A 27,631-nucleotide genomic window follows, 5' to 3' on the forward strand; every position below is an offset into this window, starting at 1 on the left:
CTCCCCCTCTCCCACGCCCGGGTCGTGGGGTGTGTCGGGGGACGCGCTCCCTCGGCCTCTCCGCGCCCGCTCGCCGCCACCGGGTCCCGGAGCCGGGTGGAGGGAGGGCTTCCGGGCGGGGGCGGCGTCAGGTGGCCGGGCCAGGCCCCGCCCCTCGGCCCGCCCTCCTTCCCCCTGCGCACCCGGCTCCGGGTCCCCGGCCTGGCGGCTGCGGCGTCTGCTCTGAGCGGCGGCGGCGGCGGCGCGAGCGGCCATGGAGGCGGGCGCCGGGGCCGGCGCGGGCGCCGCGGGCTGGAGCTGCCCGGGCCCAGGTCAGAGCCGCCCCTCCCTCACCTCTCCACCGCCACTCCTTCCTCTTCTTCATCTCTCCTCCCTCCAGACCCCCTCGTTCTCCCTCCCTCCTTCCGTCGCTCCCACCTTTTCGTCCCGTCTTCCTCCCTCCATCCCGCCCCCCACCCCGGGCCCGGACTCCATCTTTCCCGGCTGGGTCTTCCCCACACCGGTCGCATCCTCCCCTGGCGGTCCCTCGCCCCGAACCCTCCCCACCTCGTCTGTCCAGCCCTGGGGGCCCCAGACCCTGCGCGCACTCCGGCTCGAAGGCTTCGAGCGCAGGGCGAGGGTGGGGTGGACAAGGTCCAGGGAGAGAATGGAGGGGAGGGGAGCGGCTCCGGCCCAGAACCCCTTGCCACACGCCCCCTCCTCTTCGAATCACCCCTTTCCCCTTCCACGCACCTCACCCTTTCAGCCTCATCTTCCCTGGCTCCCGCCCTCGCTTCCATCCTTGCCCGTCTCCTCCCTGTCCCCTCCCGGCTAAAGAGACACACACCCTTTCTGTCCGTGCTGGGAGAGGAGCCTGGAGCTGGGGATGCTGAGGAGCTTGGGCAGCACAGGGCGGGGTCCCCGCAGGCCCAGCTCGAGGGGCGGCTGCGGGAGGAGAGTCGCAGCCTGGGCAGAGTGAGCCAAGCACTTCCACCGGGATTAAAAACTCCAGGGCTCCAGAGGGCTGGAAGGCACGTCCCTTTCTCTCTCCCGTGCACCCTAGCCCCCAGGCCCCTAGCAGCCCACCGTGCCTCCTCTCTCCCTGCTCACAGGACCCACAGTGACCACTTTAGGCTCCTATGAGGCGTCTGAGGGTTGTGAAAGGAAGAAAGGCCAACGCTGGGGGTCCCTGGAGCGGCGGGGGATGCAAGCTATGGAGGGTGAGTTTTCCAAAAAAGCTTGCTTTCTGTCCCCTCAGCCAATTTCCCTTCCCTCCTCCTTACCCCATCCGGTCCCCAGAACTCCCAGCCAGGACAGAGCCCTTCCTCTAGCTCACCTGAGCCCCCTCTACCCTTCAGGTCTGAGTTCTACCCCTCCTCAGGACTCAGGCTTTGAGGGAGGTTCTGGGTACATCCCTTTGGGGCCCTAATCACCAGCTAACCAGGTTGTGTGTCCCAGGGGGAGCTGCCAGACAGAGAAAGAGGCCTCGTTGGACAGAGCTTTGAAGCAGCCTTTCAGCAGGGGGTTTGTTCTCACTGCCACCCGACCCAGATCCCAAGCTGTCTCATATTTTTGAAAAGCAGGGAAGTGAGCATTCTCTTTCTGATGCCACCACCACTAACTTTGAATGTAAGCCTTGTGGCTGGCCTGAAAGAATTGCCTGGGAGGGGGCACGTGAGACCAACCTTGCAAAACCCACGTATCCCCACCGCACCAGGTGACTTGGCAGTTGCTGCCAACACCAGGCCCCTGGAAGGATGCCTGTCCGCTTCCCAGGACTTCCTGTGAAGTGTCCCCAGGTCCCAATGCACACTGTGTGGGCAACCTTGCTCCCCTATGGGGGACAGAGGACACAAGGGGTCCCAGATGAACCTTAGGCTGCTGTTGTGAGACCAGGGATTCAGAATTGTAAAACAAAGCAAGTAATCAGTATCCTGACAAAATGTCACTATTTCAAGGAACTGCATTGCAGCAAAGGAGGGGGTACTCACCAACCAGAGGCTGGGGACCAGTACACCCCAGTTTCTTAATGCATTAAAATGGTAGGCTTTCTTTTACACACAAGTACAACCTGGGACTTGAAACCTGAAAATTGCCCTATGGTCAGCATGGGAGGAGGGGCCTTATAACACTTGGGGAGGGGAGAGGCCTCCTGACACTCCACAGAGAAAAGGAAGGTGGACCTTGCAGAAAATTTCAAAAAGGCTATGTGATAGAATACATTTGAAAGGGCCCCAGTGTTTGTCCGGTAAAACATTTTAGAATCATTTCATTCAGATGTTTTCTTTCTCTAACTATTGATAGGCAACCCTTTCTCATTATGGAACAGCTAATTTCTCCCAAGCCACCTGGATAACTTCTTAACTTTGGACAAACCCCAAACTGTAACTCTTGCCCCATTCAGCCTAAAGACACGCCCAGCGTCTGAATCCTTTCTTGGGTACCTGTCCCCAACGCAGGGACCACCAGGACTGGAAGAAGCAGGTATCCTTGTGTAAGCTCACATGGCTGACTAGCACCCAGCTGCTCAGTTTGCCCGAAGGCAGTTACTAGGAGGCCACCTGGTACAATCCTGGTCCAGAAAGGGCCTGGGAGGGGAATGGGAGACCTTACACCTGAGGACGAATCATGAGTGCAGGTCCTGCCCAGGGACTCCTTGGGGGACACCAGGTGGCACTATTATACCATCCCTACCCTGGGACCATGAGCTTGAGGGCCCTTGAAGGACTCTGGAAAGGAAGTTGACTCTGAGCCCCTGGGGGGATGGGTTTCTCTTCTAGGGGAAGTGTTACTCCCAGCTCTCTATGAGGAGGAAGAGGAAGAGGAGGAAGAAGAGGTGGAAGAAGAGGAAGAGCAAGTGCAGAAAGGTGGCAATGTGAGCTCCCTGTCTGTCAGCAAGCACCGGGGCCTGAGCCTCACTGAGACAGAGCTGGAAGAGCTGAGGGCTCAGGTGCTCCAGCTGGTGGCAGAGCTGGAGGAGACCCGGGAGCTGGCAGGGCAGCATGAGGATGACTCCCTGGAGCTGCAGGGTGAGTGCCCGGGAGGGGGCCAGAGGGCCTGGGCTCCCTGGATCCCAGGCTCACGCCTGCTCCCCCTCTCACTGCAGGGCTCCTGGAGGATGAACGGCTGGCCAGCGCCCAGCAGGCAGAGGTGTTCACCAAGCAGATCCAGCAGCTCCAAGGTAATTCCCAACACTGGGACTGGAGGGAAGGTGGCCATCCAAGTCCTTTTGTCCTGAGGGTTTGGCTGAAGCATAGCAGACAAATATAAACTAATTCAGTACTTTCTCCTCATTTCCCCCTTACTATTCTCACCCTTTTCTCCTTCTCTCTCCATTCTCTTCTTTACCTAATATCTGTTCTTTGCATCTCTACCTGGCTCTTCTGCCCTCCCCTGCCCTTTCTTGCCCTCCCATTTCACATCTTCTCTCTCTGGCTGACACTCTCCCTTTTCTCTCCTCCAGCTTCCTCCCTTCACACCTGTATCCTTTTCCCTTTGTTCTCCAGGTCAGGGGGGCAGGTAATCAAGGCTGAATACCTATAACCAGACTGCTTTTCCCTGTCCCTACAAGGGCACCAGGGGAAGAGCAATGTGCCAGTGAGAAGTGACTGAAGGGGACTCTGCTCTTTTAAGGGAAGCAGATGAGAACGTTTCTCTTGCTTCCTAGGCCTGAGCTTGTGGCCCCAAATCCCTTTATTCTAACGCCCACATCCCTTTGTCTCTGGAAAGCAGCAAGGCAGGTGTCCCACATTCCACGGCACCACCAAAAAAAGAGGCAGCTTTTGTTACTTCCATGGACTTCCAGAAGGTTTAGGGGAGCTGCCCTAGAAAACCGCAGGGGCTCTCCAGGGAGAACTGAGATCAAACCAAATGGAAAATATAAATGGAGAAAAAAGGAAGGCCAGGAAGCAGGCCTGGAGAGGAAGAAGCAAAGGTGGAGGAAGGGGAGGAAAAGAGAAGGGAAAGATAAAAGCCTAGGTAGATGCAGGAGAAGTAGACAATGAATGGGAAGAGGGTGAAGGAGAGAAATGGCTGGAGATGTGTTGTATCTGGGAAAACAGTGTGAGCACTAGTCTCGGATCACCTAGGTTCTGGGCCCAACTCTGCCACATAACAAGCTTTAGGATCTTCGGCAAATCATTTTTATCTTTCTGAGACTCAGTTCCTTATCTGTAAAATGGTGCTAATTTATTTGTTTATCATTCATTTATTGAGTACCTATATACTCGGAGGACAAGCTATGAACAAGACAGACCAGATCCCTGCCCTAATGAAGAGTACATTGTAATGGGGAGAGGCAGAAAATAAACGACATAAGTCCAGGTGGCAATAAACGCTATGAAGACAATGTAACAATATGAAATAGAGAGATGGGGTGAGATGAGAACTTTTTTTGATGGGGCAGTTAGAAAAGTCCTCTTTGAGAAGATGATATTTGAGCTAAGGCTTGAATAAAGAGACAGATCTGAGGGAAGAGCATACCAGGCAGAAGGAATAGCAACTGCAAAAGCTCAGAGGCAGGAATGAGCTTCATGTGTTTGCAGAACAAAAGCCATTGTGGCTGGAGCAGAGTGCATGTGGAGGCCCCTGGAAAGAGAGTTTTTTTTTTTTTTTAAGATTTTATTTATTTATTTGACAGAGAGAGATACAGCGAAAGAGGGAACACAAGCAGAGGGAGTGGGAGAGGGAGAAGCAGGCTTCCCGCGGAGCAGGGAGCCCGATGCGGGGCTCGATCCCAGGACCCTGGGATTATGACCTGAGCCAAAGGCAGACGCTTAACGACTGAGCCACTCAGGCGCCCCAAGAGAGAGTTCTGAGAGGCAGGCTGAGGCCAGATTACAAAGGGCCTTATAGGCCAGCTGGGAGGTTTGGTTTTTATTCTTAGTAAAAAGACATGGGAGGGTCTTATATTGAAGGTGGAGACCTCAGGACTTCTGATGAATTGGATAGGGTGGAGGGTGGGGTGGGGTGGGAATAGGAGAGATATGGAAGATAAATTTGCCTTGAGAAACTGGATGGACAGTGCTGTCATTTATTGGGATGGGGAAGACTTAGCAAAGAACAAGTCTGAGGGCTAAGGGAACCATTGGAGACATGTTTTTACATGTTGAGTTTGAAGTCACTAATGACATCTAACTAAATTAGTATGTTATAAGGGGGCAGTTGGATATATGAATCTAGAACAAGGGGAGAAATCAAGGCTGGAGATATAAATTTGGGAGTCGTTAGCATATAGATGGCATTTGAATCCCTGAGAGATCACCATGAAATCACAGGGAGAGACAGGAAGAAGAGGAAAGGCCCTGTCCCAGGGATACTCCAGTATTTAAAAGTCCAGTAGAGGAGATATGAACAAAAGAGACTGAGGTAGGAGGAACAGCAGAAGCCTTTGATGCCCTGACCGCCAAGAGCAGAAAGTGTTTCAAAGAGATTCAAAAGTTGCTAAATCAAATAAGATGGCCATTGGATTTGGCAAGATGGAGGGCTCGGAGATATTTTGGTGAAGACAGAAGCCTGATTAGATTGGGATTAAGGAGGAAAAAGGAGGTGAAATAGAGAAGGTGAGTACAAATAATTACAGTAGTCATGTTTTGAAGAGAAGCAGAGAAATAAGGGGAAAGGGAATGAAGTCAAGGGAGAGTTGGGGGGGGCGGGCTTGAGATAGGACTCACTTCACTAGATCACGTTTGTATGATGAAGGAAACAATCCAGTAGAGCCGAAAAAGACTTTTGCTTGGAGAAGGAACATACTCCCTTACAAGGAGGAGGGAAGTCAGTAGAGAGGCAGGTAGGCAACTACTTGGGGAAACAGAAGTTCTGGAGCGACTCCTTACTCACTAGGGTTGTTTCTGAGCATGAGCTCTCAACTAGGGACTGCGGTCTGGTGAGGACGCCCAAGCGCCACCCCGCGGGAGGAAATAGAGACCGTCCTTGCGCACGCGCGTTGCCCGTTTCCGCCAAGAGGGGGAGCGCGCGACCTCAGAGGTAGCTGGTGTTGAGAGGCCGTTCCGGCCGCCACAGCCCCGCGGGGGCCGGACTGGCCGGCGGCGGGGGGGGCCCCCCACGGAGACCGCTTGCAGGGGGGCCGACGAGATGGAGGCCATAACCAGTGAGTAAGAACCTACTTCTCTGTCCCACAGCTCAACTGCCGGGCCCTCCGCTTCTCCCCGACCGACCTGCACCCCCTGTCAACCGGCGCTAGGTCTTCGGAATCCGGGTCCAGTCCTCCCAAGTCCCGGCCAGGGTCCGCCCCGCCCAGTTTTCGGATAAGCCCCTCCCCCTGGGGCCTGCAAGCCCCGCCTCTCCATCCTGGGCGTGCCCTGCCCCTTTGTGCTCCACATCGAGAGCTTGCTTGGCTGAGGAAGAGCTTCCTCCGTTCTCCAGTGGATCTGAGAAGGCCATTTTTTAGGGCCAGACCTTAGAGGGGAACGTAAGGGAAATTTGAACCCTGACATCCAGGACATAACTATGTTTGGTTACCATGTGATGAGCCTACATTTGAATTTCAGCAGTGAACTGTAAATACACGTTAGGGGCCAGTACTTACCTGTGAGGCTCTTACCTGCGAGGCTCTGTAATTTCTAAGCTTCTAGACTAAATAGATGAGAATAGTGTGTGTAAATTTTTTTAGTTAGGGAATTTTTGGAAAAACTCAGTGCATCAGTAAAATACTGTAAATTAGTTTTGGTCTTCAGCGTAGAAGCACTTAATACTTTTTGTTTGCAGTAGCCCAAGGTGTTGCTTTGGTGCCAGAATCTGCCTTTCTTTCTTTTTTTTCTAAGATTTTATTTATTTATTTGAGAGAGAGAGAATGAGATAAAGCATGAGGGGGGGAGGGTCAGAGGGAGAAGCAGACTCCCCACTGAGCAGGGAGCCCAATGCGGGACTCCATCCCCGGACTCTAGGATCATGACCCGAACCGAAGGCAGTTGCTTAACCAACTGAGCCACCCAGGCGCCCAGAATCTGCCTTTCTATTGCACCTTACTACATGGAGTCACTCCATTCCCTTCTTAGGTACTCCTTTTATCCCATAGCCGATGAAGCTATACTTCGCTGATGGGGTAGAGACTAGATTGCCAGTAGTTTCCAGATAAGAAATAAGTCTGCCTTTAACTTTCTGCCTCTAGAACATGGTAGATGAGTTCACTTATCCTCTTGACCATTCCAACCTCTGGGGTTTGCAGGTGAGCTGCGGTCTCTACGAGAGGAGATTTCCCTGTTGGAGCGAGAGAAAGAAAGGGAACTTAAGGAAATAGAACAGGAGTTGCACTTGGCCCAGACTGAGATCCAGAATCTGCGGCAAGCAGCAGAGGACTCCGCGACTGAGCATGAGAGTGACATAGCATCCCTGCAGGACGATCTCTGCCGGATGCAGAATGAGCTTGACGACATGGAGCGCATCCGGGGAGAGTATGAAATGGAGATCACTTCCCTCCGTGCAGAAATGGAAATGAAGAGCTCTGATCCATCCAATAGTTTAAATCTTTCAGATTACTCTGAGATGCAAGGTATGAGAGGGCAAGCCTTTTTCCTGGTCTGTCAGTAAAGCCAAGCAGAGGGAGTTAGTATCCAAAAAGATGGTGGAAGATGGTCTTAGATCATGAACTGGGAACCTCTAGAAAAAACCTCCAGGTTGAATTCAAGACTATAAGGGAGAAAAACTTATCCAGATGTCACATAACCGGTCAGTGGTGGTATAAGAAATAGCACTGTGGAGATGTACCTTGAGAATTCTTCCTCAGAGAGCCATATGGGAGAGCCCTTCCTAAGAAAGTCTCCAGTGCCAGGATGGGAGGATAAGGGGCTGGTCACCTTGGGAAACTACCTGCTGCTCTGGCATGGCAGTTTGCCTGGCCCGCATTATGGGGGGGCCTCTAGTCCTGCTCCCAGGTCCCAGGATGCTAATGCTTAGGCTCCTTGAGTCCTCTCCAGCGTAGAAGCTTTAGGGGGCAACAAATCAGAGCACAAGACAGCTGGAGAGGAAGAGAGGTTATTTCCAGTAATACATGAGGTACTAAAAAGCTTAGAGCTCTGCTTTCAGACAATGAGTCTCCCAGCTAGTTGCTAGGATTCATGACATCAGAGAGTATGCCTTTATTTTGAGGCTAGATTTATGATCTGGGTATAATGGGAGGCCCTGTATTAGGCCAGGTCAAGCAGAGGCAATCAACAAGGAATCAAAGAACTGCAAGTTTCCCAGCTGTAACAAGCTTCTCAGAAGAGCCTTTGGACTGGTGGTGCCAGGGGAGCGAGGCCAGCACAGTGGGAGAGCTTGGGTCGAAGTTAAACAGACCTGAGTTCAGAATCTCAGTTCTGCTAATTAGTGGGATGAACTTGGCCTGGTTATTATCTCTCTGAACCTTAGTTTCTGTATCTGTAAAAATTGGTTAATAAAACTTTACAGCCAGGGGCATCTGGGTGGCTCAGTCGTTAAGCGTCTGCCTTCGGCTCAGGTCATGATCCCAGGGTCCTGGGATCGAGCCCTGCATCAGGCTCCCTGCTCCACGGGAAGCCTGCTTCTCCCTCTCCCACTCCCCCTGCTTGTGTTCCCTCTCTCTCTGTGTCTCTCTCTGTCAAACAAATAAAATCTTTAAAAAAAACCACAAAAAACTTTACAGGCAGAGGGGATCCTGGAACAGGAAAGGACCTTAGGGAAAATGGAGAGAAATCTGAATAAAATGTTCAGTTTATTTAACAGTAATTTATGAATGTTGATTCCTGAGTTGTGACAAATGTACCCATGGTAAGATGTTAACAATAGGGGAAACGAGGTGAAAGCTCTCCTGGGGAATTTTGCACCATCTTTGTAACTTTTCTGTGAATCTAAAACTATTGTAAAATTAAAAGTTTATTTAAAAAAAAAAAAAGAAAGAAAACCTTACAAGGCTATTTTTGGGATTAAATGAAATGCCTAGTATGTTGAAGTACTCACAGACTAACTGAATGTGAGGCTGAAACCATCAAGTCTAATGCTTAGCACATGGTTGGCTTGTATTAAAGATTAGTTTCCTTCCTTCCTTCTATGATAATCTGCAGTATTCCAAGGACTTTTGATTGGAATAAAGAAGGAACATTAGATGTGAATTTCAGGGTGTTGAATCTTACAGCAGATAAGATAGGCCTTGTGTTCTAATTGGAGTAAATTAACGTTCTTTAAATATCAGTAGAATTGGTATTCTAGGAGAAATAATTCTTTTTTTTTTTCTTTTAAAGATTTTATTTATTTGAGAGAGAGAGCACAGCAGGGGGAGGGGCAGAGGGAGAGGGAGAAGTAGACTCCCTGCTGAGCAAGGAGCCTGATGCGGGACTTGATCCCAGGACCCCGGGATCATGACCTGAGCCAAAGGCAGGCACTTAACCGACTGAGCCACAGGAACCCCTAAGAGAAATAATTCTTAATCAGGAAGAAACAAGATAGATAGGGGTGTTTATATGATTGCAGCTTTATTTTTTTGGAAAAAATTTTATTTATTTATTAGAGAGAGAACAAGCAAGGGGAGGGGCAGAGGGAGAGGGACAAGCAGACTCCATGCTGAGCAGGGAGCCCGATGTGGGACTTGATCCCAGGACCCCGGGATCATGACCTGAGCCAAAGGCAGATGCTTAACTGACTGAACCACCCAGGCGCCCATGATTGCAGCTTTAAAAAGTACTGGTACCTGATACTTAGGAACATGTGCTGGGGCATTTCAACGAGATCTCTGCTGGTGATTGAAGATGGTATGTGGGTCTGGTTGGGATGGGCTCTTCTTTCAGCAGATAAAAGATCATTAGAAAGAATTCTTGACCACATGCTGGCCAGTGTATTTGGTGTGGTGATGAGTAAGTAAAAGGACGTTCAGGATGCCGGAGTTGTCTCTGAAAGGCCAGGACTAGCAGTGTGACATCTGGCAGTTCACATCCCTCAGCTCTTGTACTAAAAGAGTAATAGGAAGGTAATCATAAACAGTTCAATGGAAACTTGAAATACAATAACCCAGAAACTCAATTAAAACCTTCACGAGCTCGGGCGCCTGGGTGGCTCAGTCGGTTAAGCGACTGCCTTCGGCTCAGGTCATGATCCCAGGGTCCTGGGATTGAGTCCCGCATCGGGCTCCCTGCTCTGCGGGAAGCCTGCTTCTCCCTCTCCCACTCCCCCTGCTTGTGTTCCCTCTCTCGCTGTGTCTCTCTCTGTCAAATAAATAAATAAAATCTTAAAAAACAAAAACAAAAACAAACCTTCACGAGCTCCTAAAATCTCAAGACTCTGCCTTGGTTGGGGTTTTGAAGATGGGCACACAGGGCAGAGCTTCTGGGCAGATGAAAAGAAGGGCAGCTACCTGAAAGAGGACAAATACACATAGCAGTGTGGAATTTGGGGGGCCTTGTCTTCTAAGCCGCCGCATGTGGTGTCTCTTCTGTCTTTAGAAAAAAAGAAGCTATTCGGCCTTCTGCTATCTGATTTCTAGGCAGGAAAAGTAGGGGCTGATTACCAGTGCTTCTCCCCTAGGATCTCACATGTCTCCATTTGCCCTTTGTAGAAGAGTTGCAGCAACTGCGGGAACGCTGCCGCTTCCTGAACGAGGAGTACCGGGCCCTGCAGGAGAGTAACAGCAGCCTCACAGGGCAGCTTGCGGATCTGGAGAGTGAGAGGTACAGCTAGCAGGCTAGGGGGCTCTGCAGGGCTCTGCTTTGGGCTTTTCTCTTGAGTAGACTCAGTGAAGGCAAATGCAGGCTAATGAATGTCCCTCTGCTCCTAGACAGCCAGTTCTTCACAGGGTATGGATGCCGCCTAGAAGCAGGCATGGAGATCCAGCTGTCTCAGGACTGGGGTTCTAAAATTTAGTTTTCTTCCATTCTAGGGATTGGGGTCTGGTTTGCTCTGCCCTAGAGTTGATCAGAAGTGATTCCTTTGTTGTCTACACAGAATGGATTCAGTCTAATGGTGTAGGGCCTCCAGATTAGAGCTGGCTTGACATAAGGCCCAGCCTTGAGCCCAACTAGACTAGCATGCTTAGGTCTCCCAGAGCCAAACATGCCTTGATTGAGGTGCTGGGACTTTTTCTTCACCTTCTCAGCATGTTTATTTAGGAGATAAACTATAGTAGAAGGCTCTTTACCATCTTGGCCTAAAATAAAGACATCAGGACCAAGCACACTTAGCAGGTGATGCCAGGCAGAGCACTTACCCAAACATGGCTCTGGGGTTCTGGATCACAGGACACGAAGAGCAACAGAAAAGTGGCTGGAGTCCCAAATGCTAAAGGATATGATGTCAGCAGAGTCTCAGACTTCAGAAATGGATTTTCTGGAACCTGATCCTGAAACCCAGTTGTTGCGACAACAGCTACTGGGAGCTGAAGAGCAGATGCATGACATGCAGAACAAGGTAGGGGAAGGCAGGCACCTTCATTGTCTCTCTTTTACCCTCTCCTGGCCCATGGTAGAAACATCTCCTTAGACACAGGGGGCATGCACTATGGCAGGAGGTAGTACTCTGGGGTCTCGCTTGCTTGCCTGGTGTAAATATTCCAATGAAAGGAATGTCATCTTCTTTCCAAGCCTATCCCTGCCCCCCCGCCCCCGCCAAGCCTGTTCTCGAAGTGCATGTGGCACTTATCCTCAGTCGGCCTTTCTGTTCCATCTCCTGCCCAGTGTAAGGAGTTGTGTTGTGAGCTGCAAGAACTACAGCATCATCGTCAGACCAGTGAGGAGGAGCAGAGGCGGCTGCAGAGGGAGCTCAAGTGTGCACAGAATGAGGTGCTTCGGTTTCAGACTTCCCACAATGTCACCCAGGTAAACACTGCCAGGGGAAGGGCATTTGGGGAGGGCAGACGGGCCTCCATGGAGTTGCTGCGTCGGGGAAGGATGAACGCAGAGCAAGGTTGTGCTGTGCTGACTCTTGCCCTGCGACCAAGGGTACAGTCTACTGGAGACCAGCTGGAGAAGTCACGTAGCATTGCATTCTAGAGATGGTAGTCATTACTGAGTGTCTGCCTCAGTGAAGAAACCCAACCGTAGACCTGTGGGAGCTCCTCAAGATGTCTACGTCTGGAAAGGACCCAAACTGGTCTGTAGAGGGGTCTGCTGTTTCTTGAGAGTAACTGTTCTACCCACATCCTCCCACCACAGAACGAGGAGCTGAAGACCAGACTCTGTGCCCTGCAGCAAAAGTATGATGCTAGCCAGGATGAGCAGAATGAGCTCTTGAAGGTGCAGCTACAACTTCAGTCTGAGCTCCGGCAGCTCAAAGTCTTGAAATCCACAGTCGTAGAAAGCCCAAATGAGAAGGTAACAACAAAAGGAGGTGAGGGGCAACCGAGGTGCTAAGAGGTTTTGGGGAAGGTGGCCCAGAGCGGAGTTAAACTAAGGGCGGCGGCCAGCCATGCAGCGCCTCTGGTAGGGGCCTCCGGCCACCCCCGGGCACTGTGCCGGACGAGAGGACAGCCGGTCAGCGAGGGGCAGGGAGAAGGCAGGCCTTAGACTGCCCGTGTCCGAGAGTGACTCAGGCAGAAGAGCGAGCGGGTTGATGACCCCAGAGGTACTGCCCACAGCCCCCTCCACCGCAGGAGTTACAGTGCCGGCTACAGAAGCTGCAGCTCCAGTGCCAGCACATCACGTGCGAGAAGGATAAGCTGCTGGAAGTGCAGCGACAGCTGTGCGGGGACCTGCGGTACCATGAGGCGGAGGTGCAGCGCCTCAAGGACATCGTGGCCTCCTTCCAGGAGAGCGGTGAGAAGGTAAAAGAAGCTCCAGGTGAGGGAGATGTAGCCAGATGGAATCTTCTGTGAGAGCAATAGTACCAAGGAGGAGGGAGCATCGTAGGAGTTCTATGGTACAGCCCTTGGTGCGGGGTATAAAGAGGTGCCTCGTAGAAAGGTGATCTCAGAGAGTCACGACGCTCTCAGCTTCCTTTGATTTTTAATTAAAAAATCAGCCTATAAAAAGGTAGCTCTCTTTCTTCCCCACCTGCCCGAAAAGGAAGCCCCAGAAGGTCCCTGTGTAGAGCCTTTTAGGGTCCATCTCAGGTCACCCCCAGTGGGATGAAATTGGGACTGGAAAGGACCGAGTAGGAGAGGAGAGAGTGCAGCTGCAGGGCCTTCTGGGATGATGGCGGGGCCTGCCTCCCCTACCCCAGAATGCAGAGATGCACGCCCAGCTTCAGGAGATGAAGCGGCTGTACCAGACCAGCAAGGAAGAGCTGGAGCGGCAGAAGTACATGTATGATCAGCTCGAGCAGGACCTCCTGCTTTGCCAGCAGGAGCTGAAGGAGCTCAAGACCACCAAGCCCATCCCAGAGGAAAAGGGGAAATGTGCTAATAAGGTAATTGTACTTAAGAGAGGTGAGATCTCCTGGGTACTTCCTCTGGAGAGAGGAGTTGTAAGGGCAAAAGGTGAAGTCATCCAACCGAGGGGCTTGATGAGCTTCCTTTACAGTCACAGCTGAGCGTGCGAAGCAGGAAACAGAGGCAGAGTCCCATGCTGTTAACTTTTAAACAGTTTGCCTTGATCTTGACTTTGAGCCCAAGCCACAGCCTAGTAGGATCAGTACAGCTGGATCCTGTCTGAACACCAGAGGGTTTTGCACTTGATCCATGTGTGTAGACATTAATACTTTGTTATTAGGACTGTAGTGATATCTTGTCATTTGTGGAGAAGAACATACACAAAAGCCCACATATACAGCTTTTCTCATTAGACCTAAAAAGAGCAGGTCCAGTTTTCTCAGGCAGATTGCAGATGCTCTTGTCAGATGACATGGTCTTGTGCCTAGAGTGCTGATTGGATATTAGAAGGACCTAAGTTCTTCCAGGGTTTACTCTGTGACTTCGGAAGAGTGAAATTCTTTAAGCTTGAGTTCTACCCTCTTTAAATTGAACAGAATACTATTCTTTTCTCACTTGCTTGTAGTAATAAATCCTAGTAGTGATAAGTAAGGCCTTCCTTATTCATTTTCTTTTTTCCCATAGTGTGTAAAAAGTCATTATCAGTTACCCTGTGTTGAGCACTTTCAGCTCCTGATCACTGATAGGAAATGGAAGGTGTTGAAACATGATGGAGAAAAGGCACGAGATTCTCAAAAGATGGAGGAGCCAGTCACCTTCTGCCCAAATCCTCAGTGACTCCTACCACAGCCAGCAGCAGACTGTGTCCCTGGGGAAAGGCCTTCTGAAGACCCAGAATGGGGAGGTTCTTTGGACCACTCCCAACAGTCCACCTGCCTTTCTACACCCAGGCTCACATTTCCTTCTTCTCTTCCCGCTCAGCTTAGAGGCCGGAGTGTCCATGACTTGCTCATCCACTCCTCTCCTAGTAGAAGAGACTGTGGGGAGGGAGAAGCATGCTGACACGGAGCCAGCTTTTCCTCTTGTCCTAAAAACAGCATGGAGATGAGTTTGATATTAGAAGGTTTGGGTTCTTGGAATCATGGGATAATTTAGTCTTCTCAACCCAAATTCAGCAATAGCCCATATTTTTCTAGAGATTTAAAAAGATGATTATGAAAACAAAAATGGGGACAAATCGGGTGACGTTTTTATTGGTAAGGAGTATAATTAGGTATAAAACCAACTGGGGATGATGACAGTGACAGGAACTAGAACTCCCAGCAGGGCCGGAGAACGGTGTGTACCACAGGGAAGGGCCAAAGGAAAGGAAGGTGGGGTCATGAGAAGGGAGGGGCGTTGGTAACACTCCCCTCACAGGGCTCTCAGAAGGGACCAGTAGATGAAATTTGCAGCATAGCCAAACAGTCCTGAGCGGCCCGCCGGGGTTTCCCGTTATTGTATGTTCAGGTGTCTAAACCTGTATGGGTGCAGTGTGGCTTGGGATGGTCAGTCCAAGGGGGCTGTAGAGGGTGGGAGCCCCTGCTGAACCACAAAGGGCAGGAGAGCACAGAAGGGCTCTGCCAGCTGGACGGTGCAGAGCAGTGCCTCACAGAGTAACTGCCCCTCCGCAACTCCCTCCTCCCCCGTCCACAGTGTGACACACTGCTGTCCAGACTGACAGAGTTGCAGGAAAAGTACAAGGCCAGCCAGAAGGAGATGGGGCAGCTGCAGATGGAGCAGTGCCAGCTCCTGGAGGATCAGAGGAGGATGCAGGAGGAGCAGGGGCAGCTGCAAGAAGAGCTGCACAGGCTCACGTTCCCGCTACCCAAAGCTGGTCTCCTCCCTAAGGTAACCCCAGCCAGGGAACGGCTGCTAACTAGGGAGAAGCTGCTTTGAGAAGCTTCCGAGGTGTGACTATACTTGGGAAAAAGAACAGGGGGGGAATCGAACCTTTTCTTTTCTGCATCAGCCCCTCCTTACTTTGTCACCGATCTCTTCAAACCAAAAAGTTCCATATAGCTGATTAGGGTTTTAAGTCTTAAAACATATAGTATACTCTGGAATCTGTCCAGCATCTTCTCTTTAGATTTTTAGTCCCTCTGGAGAAAATATACTCTGAGAGAACTTTGTAAACTACAAAATACCTGCAAACATACGAGATCGTGGCTACTCACCTAGTGGGTCTCCATAGAAAGACCATTCCCCCGCCACACCGACCCTGTCCCAGATGGCTGTTGAGAGCCAACCCAGAGACTCCTAAGGGAAGGGTCCCCAGCAGGAAGGAGGCATGGGTCTTCCCACGTAACTACCACAGTTCCTGCCCGCTTCCTTCCCACTCCACCTCGCAGAGTCAGGAGCTACTTACAAAGTTACAAGACCTGTGTGAACTACAGCTGTTCTACCAAGGTATGCAGGAAGAGCAGAAAAAACTGGTACAGAGTCAAGAAAGTGTGCTCAAAGAACAGTCAGATCTGCACGAAGAGCTGCATCTTTTCAAAATGTCTCGTTTCCGGGATGTGTTGGAGAATCCCAACGATTCCAAATCACCTAAGTCCTCCAAGTGTGGTCACGACAAGGTAACAGAGCAAGAGGCAGGGAGACAGTTCTGGGGACAACAGCATGGTAGGGAAGAGGGCTCCATGGAAGGCTCAGAGTTAGGAAGGCCTGTCTGGCCAAGAGTAAGGATGAGACTAAGGCCCCCTTCTTCAGCCATGACCACCCATGGGCTCATGAAAATGTGGTTTTAGCTATGGGCTGAGGATCTCAATCAGATACATGCCCAGTTGAAGTGCTGTGAACACCGAGGATGGATCAGGGTGACCCGGGAATCTAATCACCTGATAATTTGATGCAGCCCCTTCAACATCATTTTCCAGATTTATAATAGCAACTTAGTGTTTGTCTGGATTCCTTGGGACTGACTCTGAGCATGTCATCCTTTTCTCATGAGCTGGTTGATAATTAAGCAGTACACCTTCAGTGACTACCTTCCGGTGTTCTACCTGAGACAAATCTGGGGCCATTCGTTTCCAAGGGAAGAATTCCTAGCCTGTGGCATTAATGGTCCTGGCCACACTGTCTTCATTGGAACTTTGGTGGCAATAACAGGTCAAGAGGGTTAGACTAGAGAATCCATGCATCACAAGCACCAGGAAGGGGTTATGCCTCGGAGGTCACACTGGTGGAGATTTCCTGATAAGTCTGTTTGGGGTTGGGGAATGCATTTGGTCTGAGGTCTCAGGGTGGGCAAGGAAGAGCAGGTAGACAGTTTCAATTTAAGGCTAGCCCTATTCATTCAAATATTAGCCTGGATAGGGAGAATCAGGGAATTGCAGAAATCCAAACTGAGATTTGGTCAGATTCCAGAGGCATCAGATTTCAGCCTGGATAACACAGAGACCAGGAACCAGGTAGAAGAACTCTTTCCTTAACCGATCAGATCTCATCCTGGGCATTAGCAGGCAAGAAGCCAGGCCCAGAGGGCCTGGGAAACATGCCTAGAGGCCAGATTCAGAGTTGGGACAGGAGGTACAGGGACTTGTAGTGAGACCTTAATTCCAGGTCCACATCTGAGGGAGGCATTCTTGTAGGCTCACATTCAGGGCCGGGGCTGATTTTAGAATTGGGGGCGGGGGAGGGGACTGAGCCCCAAGGTCAGGATAATGGGTATATCCTGACTGAGAAGAGGGTAGGGTAGGGAGCCAGAGTGTTCTCGATTATCACTCAGCTCTGCTGCAAGGAGAGAGGGATGTACCAGAGTTTAGAAGCCAGCCGAAATGGGAGCCTAGAAATCGCAGAATATCTGCCCGGGGTAGATTTTCCCCAAGGAGCAAGTAACTGACATGCCAGCAGCTGCAGGCGGTTAAAGGTGTGGTGAGACTGGAGCGTAGGTGTGCAGGTCTCTGAAGTGTGCCCGCAGACATCTGCCCCAGGAGGGGTGCGGCGAGAAGGATGGCAGCGTCTGGAGTAATGGTAATGTCTCCTCACCCACTCCTGGCAGTCCAAGCTGATCATCGCCCAGATGCAGGCACTGCAGGTGCTCTACGAGGGCACGCAGACCGAGCAGGAGCTACTGCAGCGGGAGCAGGGCAGGCTCCTCGAGGAGCGGAAGAGGCTGCAGGCCGACCTGCAGCTCTGCCTGGAAGAAATGCAGCTGCTCCAGGTCCGGTCCCCTTCCAGCAGAATGAGCTTGGAGAAGAACCATGGCAGCACGGCCGCCAGCGGCGAGAACTACCGCAGGAGTTACGGGAGCGGCCTCGATGACAGCGGGAGCTATCACAAGAGTTACGGTAGCACCCAGGCCAGCACCGAGAGCTTTCTCAAGAGCTATGACAGCAGCAGCAGTGCCCAGGAGAGCAGTGAGAGGAGCTACTGCACCGGCAGCAGCGGCAGCAGCATCTATAAGAAGAGCTACGGCAGCAGCACCAGCTCGGACACCTGTTACAGGAGTTACGGCAGCAGCACTAATGACGGACCTGCCGAGCCTGAAGACCTAGAGGTAAAAGAGCCAGAGGAGAGGTCAGACAGGGAGAAAAGCCTCTTGTCTTACTAAGAGATAAGTCACCAGGGAAGGGGGCAAGAAGTGAGGTGGGCGGCAGGGTCAGAGCTGAGCTGGGTCACCGGAGATGAATGAGGCAATCCGCCTGTCTAATATGGAGATGCTCCCATCACAGCGCTGGTGCTTTATGGGAAGAAACACAGAATTAGCCCCAGCGCAGCTTCAGATCCTTGCCGCCATTGTTCTATACCCAGGATGGGGCCTAGCAAAGAGAGTGGGGCGGAGGGCAGGTCCTTCTCAGGGTGCGGTCATTACTCCTCCACCCTCCGCAGCACTGTGAGGACATAGTCGCCAGGGTGGTGATCAAGCTGCAGGGGGTGCAGGCCATGTACCAGCTCAGCCAGGGGGAACATGACCGGCTGCAAGACCGGATGAAAAAGCTGTTGGACAGGCAGAAAGAGCTGAAGGAAGAGCTGGTCGCCTGTGAAAAGGAATTCAAGAAATGCATGGAAAGCCTTGAGAAGCCCGCTGCCTCCCCAAACGACAAGGACAAGAACGAGGTAACTGCTATGTGGGAGGCAAGGTTTCTTCTAGGAGTCCCTAGAGCCAGAGCAGGTCATAGGTCCTAGCCATTTCGGAGAGGCTGAGGAAGGAGGCCCGGGAGCTCACTGCTTGCTCTGCATAGTTGCCCCTTTCCTGGTCAGAGGAACAGAGCAGGGGCTGAACCCCAGGAGGCTGGGCACTCTGCCACAGCACTGGTGGATGGTCCTCACATGCTCACTGTGCTGAGATATACTCATCATCAAGACTCTGAATAATTTTTCTCTTTTTCCTTTTACCACTTCCCTCTTTTGCTGTGTCCCAGAGCACTTCTATAGAGTTGTATTTTTTCACCTTTAGTTATTTTTGGTGTACTTGTCTCTTCAACTAGATTGTAAGTACCTCGAGGGCAGAGCCTTGCCTCCTTTCGGATCCCTTATAATTCCAAGAAGGGTGCTCTGTGTCCATGAGGGATGGGACAGAAGGCATTCTTCCTGCCCAAGAGTAGTCCACAGTCCAGCGGGACTCACTGTGTATGCATGGGAGAGTTCAGACAACAGTCAGCCCGGGGGCCTCGGTTGCTTAGTATTGTCACCTACCAGGGAGACTGTGATGCCAGAAGTCAGGGAAGACAAAACCAGAAATTAGGGAGCAGGGTTGGAATTTGCCTCTGTTTCCAGGGTGCGGTTTGCAGGAGCCCAGCCACACTTTCAGGAGTGGACCACACAGTTCCTTAGGTAGTTGTTACCTGTTAGAGAAATAGCTTGGGCGAAGTAGGAGTTTCCATCAAAAAGACGTCCATAATAAAGCCCTGAGCTTCAGAAGGGGCAGCTCTATAGTTATTCCCCAGACAGATCCCAGTAAAAACATAATTTAAATCATCCTTTTTTGATCCCATTAGGTGTAAATCATCAGGTACCTCATTTAGAAGCTATTTCTGAAACCGCTTTAGAGGCTCATATCCTGCAGTTTAACGTTTCCTCTCTTATCTACTCCCCCATGGGCCTTAGCAGGGCAGACTCAGGCAGTGACCCCCCAGGCCGGGCTGTGGGTGACTGGCTGTCCCCACCCCCCCCCACCCCCCCCACCCCCCCCCCCCCTGCAGATCAAAGAGCTGCAGGCCAAGCTGCGGGAGCTGCAGCTGCAGTACCAGGCGAGCATGGATGAACAGGGGCGGCTTCTGGCCGTGCAGGAGCAGCTGGAGGGCCAGCTGCAGTGCTGCCAGGAAGAGCTCCGCCAGCTCAAGGAGAAGAATGCCTCTGTTCCCAGAGAGACCAAGGGGAAAAGTGGCAATGAGAATAGGAACAAAAATGCCAACGGGGTTAAAAACAAAAAGGTGACCAAACCAAGCCTGGACGGTTCTGAGGGCTGCTATGAGAACGAAAAGGTGAGTAATAACCTTAGTAGCCTGATAAGCAGAAAGGCAGAGGAGATCTTGGGAAGAAAAATCACCACCACCACCATTCCGGCCAGGTGAGGTATTTGTAGAGAAGCTTCTGGTCTCTCTCGTGTATTAGAGTAGATCTCTCTTGGTAGCAATTCCGTACTTCCTTTTCCTCTGAAGGTAAGGGGAGTGGAACACAGACCACTTATACCTGGGGGCACAGCCCCAAAGGACCATAGCCCCTAGGATGGACGACGGCTCCAATTAGCTCAGCCCAATCTTTTCTTCCTGGGTTCTGTGCCCAAGAGAGGGACCAAATGGATGAAAAGAAGGAATTAATTCGAAGCGGTGGCGGACTCCTACGTGAGGAGGAGGGGAGAAAATAGGAGTCATAGCCGCCTTGCAGGGGTCGGAGGCGGCAGCTGAGGGGCAGAGCCCAAGATTCTAGCTCTGGTAGCTGTCCAAGAGGGCCAACGGCCGGATGGCCGTGTGGGTCCCGAGAGGCTGGGCGTGACTGCCCACACGACGCTCAGGGGGAGCCTCGGTGCCAGAACGCGGTGCTGCCTGCGGGCCGGGCCGGCCGGGAAGCAGGGTGCCCTTGAGGCAGTCCGGCTTCGCGCGCAGGTAGGCCTCCTGGCGGTAACCGCAGCCCCCGTCCTGCCCTGCCTCCGCCCACAGAGCCTGGAGGTGGTGCTGCACTACAAGGCCAGCCACACGGACTTAGGTGTCCTAATACAAGAGGAAGTGGAGGAGGAAGAGGAGGAAATCAAAAAGGACTCGAAGCAGGACTCCTGCAATGAACTGGTTTCTGGGCCGTCAGAGCCTGCGGAGATTAAGTCCGCAGAAGCAGAGGAGGGGTGTTATGAAGAGTCCCAAGAGCAGGAGGGCAAGGAAGACGACACCAGAGATGAGAGCACCAACGACACTTGCCCTGAAGCTTCAGAGGGAAACAACCCCCTCAAGCTTTCTGAGAGCAAAAAGGTAACCGCAGTCGAAGGCTGGACCGAGTGGGAAGTGGGCTCTGGGGCTCCGGTGCCCTGGTGTGGCAGGGTGACCCAGCCCGAGGACGGACTTCTGCAGGAGCGTATAGGCCAGCCAGCCCTGAGGCCTAGCGTTCGGGGAGAGTGGAGATGGAGCCGGGAGTGGTGGAAGTGGGCTCTCCACGGGAAACAAGACCACTTTGCTGTGGGCCTACCTGTGTCTCAAAGATCACCTTTTCTGGGAACCAGGGTGGGGCCGTTGCAGTCCTGCCTGCTTTCACCTCTGTGGCAGCCCTCGCTCCTTACGGCAGGAGGTCTTCCCCCCTTCACCTAGCACTGCACTGAGGACGCGGATGGTGTGAGGCCCGCTTCAGGCTATTTGCCAGCCTGTGTTAGTCGCTCAGTCCTGCCTCCTCGAGGTGCCCTGTTAGGTTGACCTTTGTTGTTGCTGTTAGGGGTGTTCGGGGGGCAGGTGTGGCTTTCGGGTTCTGCGTATTACAGGGCATGAGGGGAGGGGCTGGGGGTGGTCAGAAGTAATAGAATATTTTAGTCCGCACAGCAGGGGCATGGGCCAGTCTGGGGAGAGCAAACAGAGTCCTAACCCTTTAGTTGCTAGATCTTGAGAGGTTGGGATGGGAGTATCCTGGGTAACGTGCCAACCATACAAAAGTATTTCTGTATTTTAACTACTAGTACATCTGCACAGGTAGGTACCAGCTGAATTCCTGCACTAGTTGAGGTTAACTGGGGGCTCTGATTCCCTGAAGAGTGAGTACTTCCTGAATAAGTCCTCGGTTTATGGTACAGGCTCTTTCCATCTTTCTTTCTTTCTTTTTTTTTTTTTAAAGATTTTATTCATTTATTTGACAGAGAGAGAGAACAAGTAGGCAGAGAGGCAGGCAGAGGGAGAGGGCGAAGCAGACTCCCCGCCAAGCAGGGAGCCGGATGCGGGGCTCGATCCCAGGACCCCGGGATCATGACCTGAGCCGAAGGCAGACGCTTAACCGACTGAGCCACCCAGGCGCTCCATCTTTCCATCTTTCTAAACACCGGGGAAGAAAATAAGTCTCTTGTGGTGGGATGTCCCAGTCAGCTCTAAGGCTATCTGGCGTTTTCCGGCAGCTCAGTCTGCAGCAGTGGCTAGGGATCTAGCATGCAGGTCTCTGTTAACCTTGTGGCAGAGGACCATTACTTAGAATGTAAAAAGTAGGAGCCACCGCAGCCTCTTCCCCAGTGCTCTGTTTCTTCGAATTCATCACATTCCACCGCATGCTGGCTCAGAGCCTCCTCAATTTCCTTGCCTTGGGTGCCAACATCTCTAAACGCCAGACTGGATCCTTGTACTTCGAAGTTGAGCGCGTTCCTTGTGTCTACATACGGAGGTGTCCCTTTGCCTCGGCGGGTCCTGCATCTTTTGCAGGCAGCTCTAACAGTGTATGTTACTGCCTGCGAATTCACTTTCTCTCTGGAAGATTGTTGCAGTCAAAGAGCTAGCACTTCTCCATTGTTAGCCTGTTGGAGTGCATTTTGTCTCACAACAACGGCGTTAGACTCTAGGGGATCGTAGGGGCCAGGGCCCAGAACACTGAGATTCGGTGGACAGCAGCCAGAAAAAGTGGGCTAACGGGGGCCGGGGGGTGGGGCGGGTGGCCTGGCAGGAGACTGAGTGACCCAGGAGAAGTATACGTCCTCCTCATCCGGAGAGCCCGGCTTTACTCTCGGAGCTTCCCTTTTCCAGAGTTACTGACCTGTACGAACGGTCTAGGGCAGATCACCCCTGCTTGACAAGATATGAGAGGGATATGGCCAGCCAGCAGACTGGCCTCCCCACCTGATTTGGACCTAAGCAGCTGCTTAACCCATTCAGGTTTGTATCCTCCACAGGCTGCCAGTGGGAAGATCCAGGCCCGGGCGCAGAGGAGAGATACGGCTGCTCTCACTGCCTGTTGTTTAACCTCTTGATCTCTTTCTCTTTTCCCTTTGTTTTCTCATCTTCATTATCCATTGGATTCATGTGTTTCTGTCTTTTTATATCCGCCCCCCCCCCATCTCCTGGCCTCTCCCTGTGCTTCCTTCTCATTTGATATGTTGCAGCCATCCCCTGCCCCTGAGCCCCCCATCTTCTCCTTGCCTCTCGTAGCCCTGGTGGTCATATCGGCTTTGCTCTGGTGCTGGTGGGCCGAGACGTCGTCCTAACACAGGTACTGGTATCGAGTCCTCTCCTTCGGAGGGGTAGAGGGAGGGTGCAGGTGGCCCTGGCCTCTCCTCTTTGCCCTTTCTCTCACTTGCTTGCTTCTTGCTTTTAGCCCTTTGACAACAGGATACTCAGGGGCTGAGTTTTAGCCCTGGCTTCTCCTTGGGCTACTGCAAAGCCCATAGCACCTCTGAGCGTCTTCCTAACACATAGTGAGTTGGAATGCATACTGTTGACATGGTTTGAGTTTCTGTCCTCTGGCTGGGAAAACTTTGGATGATCCCAGCACTGTTGCTACTTTGAAAAATGCCTGACCACTTCTGATGAGCTGATGTCTGTCTGCAAGGCTGACCTGAGTGCTCTTTGCTCTCACTACTGTCACCACCCAGGATGGCAAAATAAGGCCTCACTGCGCCTCCCCTGTTGGGTGAGAGAGGAATTCCGGAGTGTTGTGACCAACCCCCAACCTCAACCCTAACTCCCTTACCAGGGGCATTTGTATGAGGGCAGGCTCAATTTGTCCTCCAGACTTGGTAAAAATGGAACAGAAACCGCTACCATATTGTGTTCTTTCAATGGAGAAATTCTCTGGTTTGGGACTTCTGGTCTTCAGACAACTCAGAACCAGAATGCCAGGAAATATTTTATAGTTCTATGTTTATCCCTTTTGGGGTCCAGACTCTATTGTAATTGCCTTCCCAAGCCAGGCTTTTTGGACATAATGTGGTACTGGTGAAAAGAACGAGATGCAAGTATTCCCAGGGCGCCAAGGCTGACATATTCTGGGCACCTTCCACTTGGCCTCGGCCCATGTAATCTGGTCTGTCAACAGGATACCAAATTTAGGAGGCAGAATGTGGTCTTAGGTCCCAGGGTAGAGCCCTAGGGTTCCACCTGTCTTTGGAACCCATAAACTATTCTCTCCTGGCCTGTTCTGGCTCCTTTCTCCTGCTCCCCTGCCCCCCCCCCCACTTACCACCCTCCCTTCTCACCCCTGCAAATGAAGTGCCGCTGGCTTAATGCACAGGTTGGGGCGGCAGCTGAAGCATATGTTGGTAGCACTTAGCAGCATCCTTTTCTCCTTCCTTCTCCCCTCACTGTTTTTCCTCTTCATCCTTTCTCCTCTTTAAGGTGTTCCACTTACTCCCCACAAATAGTCTAGCTCCTTTAGTGACAGGGTCCGTATCCCTGTACTGTCCGCATCCAGATTTCTCAGCCCCTAGGGGAGGAGACCCAAAGCATTTGGCCATAACCTTTCTGCACCTCAGCCAGGCCCACACAGAGTGAGAGGAAGGAGCTCCTGGGTCAGGGTGCTCTTGGGGGGTCGGGCTGTGCCCCACTCTGCAGCTCCCAGTCCAGGAGCTGAGGCAGCGTAGCTCTGTAGAAAGCGTGGCTGACAGGTGAGAACCTGGCCCAGTCTGTCTCTGCCTCTTACCGCTTAGTCCCAGTGGGCAAAATGCATAACGGGAACATTAGTTTCTTCAAATGACAGCGAAGAATGGTAAAACCTCTGCCTTCCTCATGTGACGATCACAGGAGTTCATGTTTATGAAGGTTCTTCATAAATAATAAAACACCCCATAAATAATTTAAAAAGCGTATACTTACAGCATACATACTATGTGCCTGTCACTGTTCTAATCACCTTACATATAAACTCATTTAATCTTTGCAACAACCCAACGAGGTGGCTTGTATTATGATTTTATATGTAATAAAACTAAGGCATGGAGAGGTCAAGTAATACCGCCAGTGAATTATGAATTGATTTCTAAGGACTAATATTAGCAACAGCTAGAATTCCAACCTTGCCTCCCCCTTCCCATCTCTCCTCATTTTGAGCAGTTTTCCCTGGTTGGTTCCATGTAATTAGGAAGACTGCGTACTTCTCTTCACACAGCCCCCAGGGGCATTAGCTCTCTTGACAACTAATGTCACGTTGTTAACTCTCTGCGTGTGTTGTTTATAAAGCCCCTTTGCGTATTGCATATGCTAAGTATCCTCTCCCCGTTTTCTACCTGCAATTGATTTTTTGGACCTGAGGCAGAATTTTTTACTCATTCCTATTCGGTATAGTCCATTGATGTAACCTGTGGAGTTTGTTTTTTCTTTTTTTTTAATCTTGACCTTGCGGTTTCCGATTATCCATTTCCCTGCCAGCTCCACATCCTCCTCAAGGGCGACCAGCCTACTTTCATATGTTCGTGTGCATTATTTTTTTTAAAAGTCTTATTTAGGTGATCTCTACCCCGTACATAGGGCTTGAACTCACGACCCCGAGATCAAGAGTCGCATACTCTTCCACCTGAGCCAGCCAGGCGCCCTGTTAGTGCACATTAAGGGGGAGGGCCGACCCTCTGGAGTGTTGTCTCTCCAGGCTCTCTTTTTTTTTTTTTTTAAAGATTTTATTTATTTATTTGAGAGAGAGAGAGAGAGAGAGAGAGAAACAGCATGAGAGGGGATAGGGTCAGAGGGAGAAGCAGGCTCCCTGCTGAGCTGGGAGCCCGATGTGGGACTCGATCCCTGGACTCCGGGATCATGACCTGAGCCGAAGGCAGTCGCTTAACCGACTGAGCCACCCAGGCGCCCTCTCCAGGCTCTCTTTTATCCAGCTCATTGGTCACATGGCAAATGGTCACACAGCAACCTGTGTGTGCTACCATGCTGATTATTTCCTCTTGTTCTGTCCAAGGAGATCATGGAAAATCTGTCGGATGTGTTGATAAAATCCAAAAACATTTCTTTGATCTGTCAACTTAGTAACCTAGTCTGTAAGGAAAGTCTGATGTGACTTACCCCTTTGGGACCAGCCCTCAGCCAGTCTGGAACATGCCTCTGACTGGTATAAAGCGTATCAGTTCACATTTATGGGTCTAGCTCTGACCTTTTTTTTTTTTTTAAAGATTTTATTTATTTATTTGAGACAGAGAGAATGAGAGAGACCGAGAGCACATGAGAGGGGGGAGGGTCAGAGGGAGAAGCAGGCTCCCTGCCGAGCAGGGAGCCCGATGCGGGATTCGATCCCGGGACTCCAGGATCATGACCTGAGCCGAAGGCAGTCGCTTAACCAACTGAGCCACCCAGGTGCCCGCTCTGTCCTTTTTTTTAAATTTAATTTAATTTATTTAAGTGGGGAAGGGGGAGCAGAGAGAGAATCCCAAGCAGGCTCCACACCCAGCACAGAGCCCAATGCTGGGCTGGATCTCACCACACTGAGGTCGTGACCTGAGCCGAAATCCAGAGTCAGATGCTTAACCAACTGAACCACACAGGCACCCCGCTCTGTCCTTCTTTAAGAACACCAGACTGACGTTTTTAGCAGTGTACATTAGGATATAAGCATCTAAGCTGTAGATACCCTTTCTAGCTTCCTTTCCAGCTACCTTCTTATATAAATTACTCTGTATATCCACCTCCAGCATTGTTTCGCTTTCCATTTCATTTGTGCTGCTCTTTTTAGTAACTATTTCTACAAATGTAGGAGATCTTCTTTGCTCTTTATAGCTGGCTTAAAGTCCTCTTTTTAGTTCCATTATTCTCTGAGCAAATGCATTCTTAGCATCAGTACTATACTCCGCTCTTACCTAAAATCATCCTCCTGTTATTATGCCATAGCTTATGACTCAACCCAAATTCTGTCTTTCAAGTAATACAATAAAAAAAGTAATAACAATGGGAACTATTTCCCTAAGTATGTATTGTCCACGATTTCGTGTTCCCTGAAGGATGCTTCTTTGTTGTCCCACGAATCAGCAGGATTTGCTGTGGTCAGCAGAGTCTGGAAGCCTCAGCACACTGGCACTTGCCAGGAAGTCCATCAACACACTGGTGCCCAGGGGTGTTTTAAGGCATTTGTCTCCAGGGCCGGTGACTGGCTTCCTTGAGGTTCCTCGAACCAACATCATTGTCCAGAAAAGGTTTGGGCTGCCCACGAACCTCATGTTCGCCTGCACTCTGTGGTGTGCTTTCTTTACTTCCCCCTCAGTCTTCTCCTTTTGACTGAGTTTGTTGCTCCTGCGTAAAGCCAACGAGGCACTGCTGCTTTTCCCAAAGGCCCCAGTTTACCCTCTTTTTCTTGCCGTGGCACTTGATCCTTTCTCATTGCAACCATCCGGATACTCTTTGGTCTGCCTCCTGAGCTCGCTTCTACACCCAGGAACTGGTATTCTCCTCATTCCGTTGGGCATGAATACACGCAGTCCCCTAAGGTGGTACACCTAGTGTTGTTCCAGATACCTCGCACCGCCAGCACTAAGACCAAATTGTCTCCGGCAGTTACCCAGGAGGTGAGAGAGACCAGACCGTGAGGTTCCCGATGTCTCTCCAGTGCCAGTAGACAGGGGAACCTCTGGCTTAGGGAAGGGTTCAGAAGGCCGGGCACTCACCATTTGTCTTTGGTCCCCACAGAACATGTTTGGGATGTGGAAGCCTGTGGTGTTCTTGGCTATTGCGGCTGTGGCTCTGTATGTGTTACCCAGCATGCGACCGCAGGAGTCCGAGTTCTGCCTCATGGAGTGATGGCAGACCTGGGCCAGCCGAGGGGGCAGATCCCCAGTGGCCACTACCCCCAGCTTTGGGCAGGACACACTGTGCCAGAGCCCCCACCCCACCCATGTGTCCCATGTGTCCCCATCTCCTTAGCCTCAGTCACCCAGGCTGGAAAGGTTATGGGGCGCTGCCGGCTGCCATCTCCTGCCTTGTGTAAGAACCTGGGTTCTGTGTGATTAAATATCAGCCTAATTACCTG

The 27,631-nt window shown here is 51.4% G+C and overlaps 1 protein-coding gene across 3 annotated transcripts; it reads left to right on the top strand.

Annotated features, from left to right (window-relative positions):
* The first annotated feature begins 253 nt into the window (after positions 1 to 253).
* On the top strand, positions 254 to 27,631 carry CCDC136 (coiled-coil domain containing 136). 3 transcript variants are annotated; one of them, XM_044919983.1, is made up of 19 exons: positions 254 to 311; positions 1,092 to 1,199; positions 2,760 to 3,008; positions 3,086 to 3,160; positions 7,166 to 7,489; positions 10,502 to 10,613; positions 11,181 to 11,349; positions 11,616 to 11,756; positions 12,093 to 12,251; positions 12,530 to 12,700; positions 13,099 to 13,284; positions 14,942 to 15,136; positions 15,637 to 15,864; positions 16,546 to 16,548; positions 17,289 to 17,786; positions 18,119 to 18,346; positions 19,432 to 19,713; positions 20,389 to 20,691; positions 27,292 to 27,631. In XM_044919983.1, exons 1-19 carry the CDS (start codon positions 254 to 256, stop codon positions 27,400 to 27,402), a joined length of 3,600 nt encoding a protein of 1,199 aa, XP_044775918.1. In that variant the 3' UTR covers positions 27,403 to 27,631. The 3 variants fall into 3 exon arrangements, with proteins under 3 accessions (XP_044775918.1, XP_044775919.1, XP_044775920.1); XM_044919984.1 differs by lacking the exons at positions 19,432 to 19,713; positions 20,389 to 20,691 and having other exon boundaries at positions 27,292 to 27,594; XM_044919985.1 differs by lacking the exons at positions 19,432 to 19,713; positions 20,389 to 20,691 and having other exon boundaries at positions 7,166 to 7,456; positions 10,505 to 10,613; positions 27,292 to 27,594.

The sequence above is a fragment of the Neomonachus schauinslandi genome, chromosome 12 (assembly GCF_002201575.2).
Source record: "Neomonachus schauinslandi chromosome 12, ASM220157v2, whole genome shotgun sequence".
In the NCBI taxonomy this organism is placed as follows: Eukaryota; Metazoa; Chordata; class Mammalia; order Carnivora; family Phocidae; genus Neomonachus; species Neomonachus schauinslandi.